Source organism: Cyprinodon variegatus, unplaced genomic scaffold (genome assembly GCF_000732505.1).
Source record: "Cyprinodon variegatus isolate N-32 unplaced genomic scaffold, C_variegatus-1.0 Scaffold572, whole genome shotgun sequence".
NCBI lineage: Eukaryota > Metazoa > Chordata > Actinopteri > Cyprinodontiformes > Cyprinodontidae > Cyprinodon > Cyprinodon variegatus.
This window is the reverse complement of record NW_015151025.1, coordinates 435,365-441,949: the sequence shown is the minus strand read 5'-3', so window position 1 is coordinate 441,949 and position 6,585 is coordinate 435,365. Positions and strand designations below refer to the sequence as shown.

Below are 6,585 nucleotides of genomic sequence, written 5' to 3'. Positions count from 1 at the left end.
AAAACTGTAAACTCTTAAAAAAAGAAAGGATATTTGCAATAGCATATTTATGGGCCATATATGAGGCTTTCCAATAAGAAAGTGATTACAAATATCCAGTAAAATGTATACAAAAGTGTCTACTTTTTTAAATTTAGGTCAGTGATTTGTATTTGTAACTCGCTTTCAACTCATACCCATCGTGAAATCAGATGTTTCATACACGAGAATACAAGTTTAGAAGTTACAACTTTGCACGAGTCAGATATTTCTTCGATACACTCCTAAGCTGTTGGTCGTGGCAAAGTGCCAAAAATGTGTTTGACCCAATCCCCCAAACTGGCCCCTAAACACTAACCCTGAGCGCTAACCCTCCGTTTGCACTTTCCCGCGGAGAGTGTGCCACATTAAGTGCCGCCCCAAACCCCGCAGTGTGTAGGGCGAGTGGACCGTCCAGCCCTTAAATAGCGAGTCTGCATCAGTGCAGGCATGCTGGAATTTGGTAGCAGGTGTAAGTGGCTTGATGACGGAGAAAACGCATTTAAATGTAAGTTCTACCGGTTTGCTGCATCTTCGTCATACTGACAAAAAATCACAAGTTAGGTATATGAAAAAAAACATAATAAATTTTAACAGGGAAGTCCTTTGGGAAATAGTTTTATCTGACTTTATATATTTGTTTTAAGAAAGGGGTAAATGTTTAATTTTATGCCAACCTACACCACAGAGCAACATGGGGCATCCCTGTGTTGGCATAGCAACGACTTCTTTCCTTTTCCGTTGAAGGGAAGAAGCCGTCTCATTCTCGTTTGTACCCCTGCACCTTCAATCAAGGCGCCTTCCACAGCTGCGAGTGAGACTTCACTGGGAGGGACACTACTAAAGGGTTAGTGCTTATGGACCCAGTTTGGGATACAGGCGCCGTTTCTCAATTCACCAGAACGTGAGTACAGACTTGTGTCTTCACCAAGTATGTTCTTGAGAAGAAAACAGGAAAGTCTGGACTTAAGGAGAACGGGAGCACGTAGCATAAATATGGATCAATTGGAACAGACGCATACTCGTGACATCACCACACGCTCAGCTCGTCTAGAGCTGCATTTCACTTTCTGGTATTAATAGTCTCTAGATAATAATAAATTATTACTTTTTTAATTTAGTGGGGGAATAATAATTAACAGAGTCATATAAACACAAATCAAATGAAAATGTTGCCAAATAAAACAAACATATCGCCATCAGAGCCAGCGGTTCTTCACACACGGCTATGCCGAGAGAGGGCTGCTGCAGACGGGCTGCGGTTAGCGTCGGAGGTCCGCTGGTTGCCGCGGTCCTCTCAACTTCGGAATTTTTTTTTTTTATTATGCATTAAATCAGTAAATGGACCATATAGTGACGCTTTAAAGTACAATATTATGATAAAAAAAGATCTTAAAAGAAACTTTTATTGAACAACAGCAACAGAATAGAGAACTTATAACTTTCAATGGAGCGCTCCATTGAAAGCTGCTGATGCTGCTGCAGTGCATGCTGGGACAGCTGTCAATCTCAAGAACGGACAAGTCTGCTCTGATGCATGCTGGGTAGATAGGGAGGGGCGAGAACAACATCCGGGGATTTAATGCTTTCTCGGTCTGGCGTTCTCGGCAATTGGAACAGTACTCGGGCTGAGACTGATGACGTGTCACGAGCACAAAAGAACGCTCAAGATCGCATATTGAGAACTCCTCCATCTTCTTCTTGTTTAATACCAGTTGGTGAGCAACCTTCAGGCATAATGCTGCCACCCTCCGGTAAGGAGAGTAACATCTTCATCAGACGTTATGGATCTCTACTTTTATATTTTTGATTCATAATCATAAATTTGTGATTTGTAATTGTGTTTTTACAGTAAGAAAGAAATGTGGGATTTATATTTGCTTTGTTGCTAAGCTGTAACTTCGAAACTTGTATTCTCACAGATGAAACATCTGATTTCACATGTTTGTATGAGTTAACATGGAAAACATCCACATTCTAATGTATTCACGTTTATTGACTTACATATACCTATTTAAACACCTATGCATACATTTTACTGACAGCTTCTGCCATTGGATATAAATCAAGCATGGTCATCTCTGTCCTTAGACTAACTTCTATGGAAGAAGTTAAACTTCCAGCTGCAACCTGTGAAAGGAGCTGAGGAGCAGAAAGCATTAGATAGTAGGGGTGTCAACAATAATCGTTTCAGCGATGCATTGCAATGCGGGGCATGCACGATTCAGCATTGATGCGGCAATGTGCCATAATCGATTATGTCACTGTTTATTTTCTGGCCTCAAATGGACAAGTTGTGAAGTTTCAATTACTTCCGGGGGCATACCAACAACAATCAAGATGGCTGAGGCTGAGGGAGATGACCGCGATAGACGGGTAGGCCTAATTAAAAACGCACCAAAAGCTTGGAAAGCGGATATCTGGACACATTTCGGATTTTACGAAGTCAATGGGATTTTGATGCATCGCAATGCATCATAGAATCGAATTCAATCGAATCGTTACCTGGTGAATCATAATCGAATCGAATCGTGAGGGCAGTGCCAATGCACACCCCTATTAGATAGCAATCAAGGAATGGACAATCTAGGACAGGGGTGGGCAATTCCAGTTCCTGGGGGCCGGAATCCTGCAACTTTAATATCCATCATTGGTCCAACACACCTGAATCAAATGGCTGAGTTACCTCCTCAGTATGCAGTCGGTTCCTGCAGAGTCCTCCCACTTATCTGAGTACTTGATTCAGGTGTGTTGAACCAAAGGCACATCTAAAAGATGCAGGATAACGACCCCCAGGAACTGGAACAATCAAATAACCATTGTCTCTCTCTATGTGCCAATCTTGTGACATATAGAAGTCCTGATCTGTTTAAACAATGAAGCTGTAGAAAGTCATCAAAGCTGATGTGCCAATAGATCCATGGCTTAGTACAACCAAATGATGCTGTACATTTCTGGAGGACCATAGGCTACTACGGCAGCAACATATTTATTTAATTTTGCATACTGCAGAACAGACTGCCAACTATTAGAACTTGAGTTAAAAGCAGATAAAATTGTTTTTTTAAACAACTCTCACTTGTTGACCAGTATAATCATCCATCCATCCATCAATTTTCTGTCACACTTTTTCCTGCTCAAGTCGAGAGACGGGCATAGCCTGGACGGGTCGCCAGTGCATCGCAGGGCAACACAAAGACAAACAGGACAAACAACCATTCACACACAAACATACTCACATCTAAGGAGACTTTAGCGAAGCCAATTAATCTAACAGTCATGTTTTTGGACTGTGGGAGGAAGCAGGAGTACCCGGAGAGAGTCCACGTATGCTCAGGGAGAACATGCAAACTCCATGCAGCAGACATGGGCAATGTGGAGTCAACAAGTCATCTCCATGTCATGTATTTAATCTACCCAGCCAATTAACCAGGTGAGTCCAATCTGCTCAGGTTAATTCACAGTGAAGAATGGACTCACCTGCTTCAGTGGCTGGGTAGAACAAATACATGACATGGAGATGACTTGTTGACTCCACATTGCCCGTGTCTGCCATGCAGAAAGACACCAGGCCTGGAATCAAACCTGAAACCTTCTTGCTACAAGGCAGCAGTGCTACGCACTGTTCCACTGAGGAGCCCCACAAACCAACATTTTTGTTGTTTTTTTTTTGCAATGGGTTATCTACTATCTGCAAGCACTTCTACTTGCTTACTAGACATTTATTCCTTTCTGAAAACCTTTCAATTTATTTTTATTTTTTTTACTTCTATAAGGTTTTAGATCTGACTTTTAATCCTATTTAATAACAAACATTCAACGTTTATCTTAAAATCTAAGGAAAGAGCAATAAATACAACCTTATTCAGGTTCAAGACCTACTTTTTTATTATCATTATCAATTTTTCTAAGACAAAATAAGATAAAAATCTATACCGTAACCACTGACAACCAAATGTAGCACCTTGTTAAAGATCAATAAAATAATGGCATAATAATGTAAAATATGATTTTTATTCACAGACATGAAAAATTACATATGTTTTAACTACATGTGACTACTAGATAGGCAGATTTCCAACTAAAGTGAAAAAAAAAGAATAATTATGGCTTCAATGGTGCGGGTCTTACCTCCTGCAGTAGGTCAGCCTGCTCGATGGCCTTCAGAACGTTCTTCTTGGACGTCTCCTGGGCCTCCCCGCCCAGCAGGAATTCATCCAGGATGAAGTAGGCCTTCTCAAAGTTGAAAATAATGTCGAGTTCACAAACCTGGAAGAGAACATACGTATATTCACAGTATATATTGTAGTAGTTTGAAAATGAACTCAATAGATGGTACCCTGAAAGTAGGTCGATTTATCAAAGATAAAAACAGAAACGGAGGCTGAGTCCAAACGCACGCTGCCAAAGTATTTATCCAGCAGCTCCACGTATCTGTGGATGATTTCCAGCGTGATGAGCTCGTTGTCCTGGTCCTCTATGGCACAGCAGAAATACAGGCTGGCGTATCTACGACACAGGAAAAACACACGGCATTCCAATGAGCATCTGCACAACACACCGAATCATTGTCATCACTGCAACATCAGTGTTTTATGTTTACTATATGAAGAAAAAAACAGTTTAGCAGTTTATCTTATTTAGTGTTTGTCTTTCAAACACTTTACCTTGATCATACAGAAAGAGAGCGGTCTGGAAAGTTTTTCTTTTGCAACAGTATTGCCATATTTTGTGCAGTTTTAGTAAAAAGTTTCATGTCTACCCGACAAACTGGGTGCCAGGAGAGCTGACCATATACTTTCCATGAAGAGGATCTTTAAGTGACATACAGAAGAGTCTCCCTTTGCACTTAAATGCTGCTGAGCGAGGAGTTCTCAGTCATTATTAAAGATGGCTGCTTGTTGTAAACAGTGTGTTCATTAAAAAGCCAGAAGCCAGAGCAGGATGCTGAATCAGTTAAGCCCTGCCCCATAGTTCTTTATCCCTGATAATCCCAAAGACTCACTGTAAGCATGTGATGACTGGCTAATAAAGGAGGTGGTCAGCTGATCCCATGAACCGCAGGGTGGAGTGAGGGGGCAGCAAGGGAAATGATCGCTTAATGCAATGTTTACCTTGTCATTCCTTCTCTTTTGCAAATGAAAACAGGATGCTAAAACAATCGCCTAATGCAGCCGAGATGCTTTTGTAAATAAAATGGATTCTAATGCTACATTTCCATAAAAACATTGAACCATAGCAAGAGTAAAGTTCTTATTCTGCTGATGATTAACTGAAAAAAGCTAATATTTCCTCTATCTTTGCAGAAAAAAAAACATACAGTATAAAGTCTTAAAGGGGATTGTGGATTTAGTCCGGCAAATCAGAGCTTTACCTTCAGGTTATGTTTTCTGCCTGCTAACAGGATTACTTGAAAAGTTAGGAACAGATTTTAATGCATTTTCTTTTTCACCAGAAGTTCACCTCATATTTAAGGAACAATCCAATAAATGTTGGTGATGGTCCAGGTTATAATCTGGATACAAGAGTTTTTTTAAAGGGTTCTTTAACATTATTTGGGTATAACAGTGATTATTTACAGCTTTAGCATCCGAATAAAAAAGCCCAGAAGTATTATACCGGAGACCAAAAATACAAAAACACAAGAAAGGGGAGCGCTGCCTCGCTTCAAGTCTCAGTCTGCTCATCAAAGAGGAAATCAGAGTAAATGAAGATGGTGAGAGCAGCACAGACACCAGAGGCTGAAACAAACTGTTCTTTACTTATGAACTTATGAAAAGATTTTAAGGAAGTTTCTTTTTTACCAAAGGTGCACCTCATGAAACAATTCATTAAGAATTCATAATGATTCAGATTTAGTTATAGGTGTAAGTCCCAATAAAATTTGCTGCTTGGTGGAGGTTCTGCGCTTTTCTGGGTGAAATACATATTGATATTGACCATAATGCAGTTGCAAAGATTTGTTGAGTCTCAAATCTTAAATAAAACCAAGTTCAACAAATGTCCTTCATTAATCACTAATTTGAGACCATCTGTGTGTCTGAGGCCTTCACAGAAGTGCTGGATTTAAATAAAGCTTTGCTTAAAATAGCACTAGAGATCAAACTGTTTCATGAAAACCAAGGAACACAGCAGGAAGATGAGTGTCAATATTTTAAAAGAATGTCTAAAATTTGGAACCAGGTTGCACATCTTCAAGGCATGGCCAACTACTTAAACGTATGAGGAAAGACAGTTTAATGGAAGATAAACGAAGTGGCTTCATTCATGCTGTGAGAATAATTTTGTTTGCTAGATACATCGACGACTGTTAGATCAGTCAGTCCTGAAAGAAAAACCTCTTAAGAGGCTGCAGACCATATTAAAACAACTTTCTAAGGATAAAAGATCCAACATACTGTTGTTGCTTCTAAAACAGGGGTCTTCAACTATAGCCCTTAGTTTGCTGTACTGAAACTTTAATCTGCACCTCTGCTTAAGCCTGCCTGATTCGGGTCAGCCCGTTATTATTTTGTTGCTCTAAAAGGTAAGCACCCACCTTGAAATGCCATTTGTTCACAGACTCAC

The 6,585-nt window shown here is 40.0% G+C and overlaps 1 protein-coding gene across 4 annotated transcripts in view; it reads right to left on the bottom strand.

Annotated features, from left to right (window-relative positions):
* The window catches only part of LOC107095773 (AP-1 complex subunit sigma-2), a 43,274-nt gene that overhangs the window by 23,145 nt on the left and 13,544 nt on the right, over positions 1-6,585 (bottom strand). For all 4 annotated transcript variants that reach the window (XM_015392058.1, XM_015392059.1, XM_015392060.1 and 1 more), the window contains exons 3-4: positions 4,419-4,527; positions 4,150-4,287 (exon numbers count right to left, since the gene is read on the bottom strand). In XM_015392058.1, the coding sequence (XP_015247544.1) occupies positions 4,150-4,287; positions 4,419-4,527 (247 nt within the window). The remainder of the gene's footprint in view (positions 1-4,149; positions 4,288-4,418; positions 4,528-6,585) is intronic.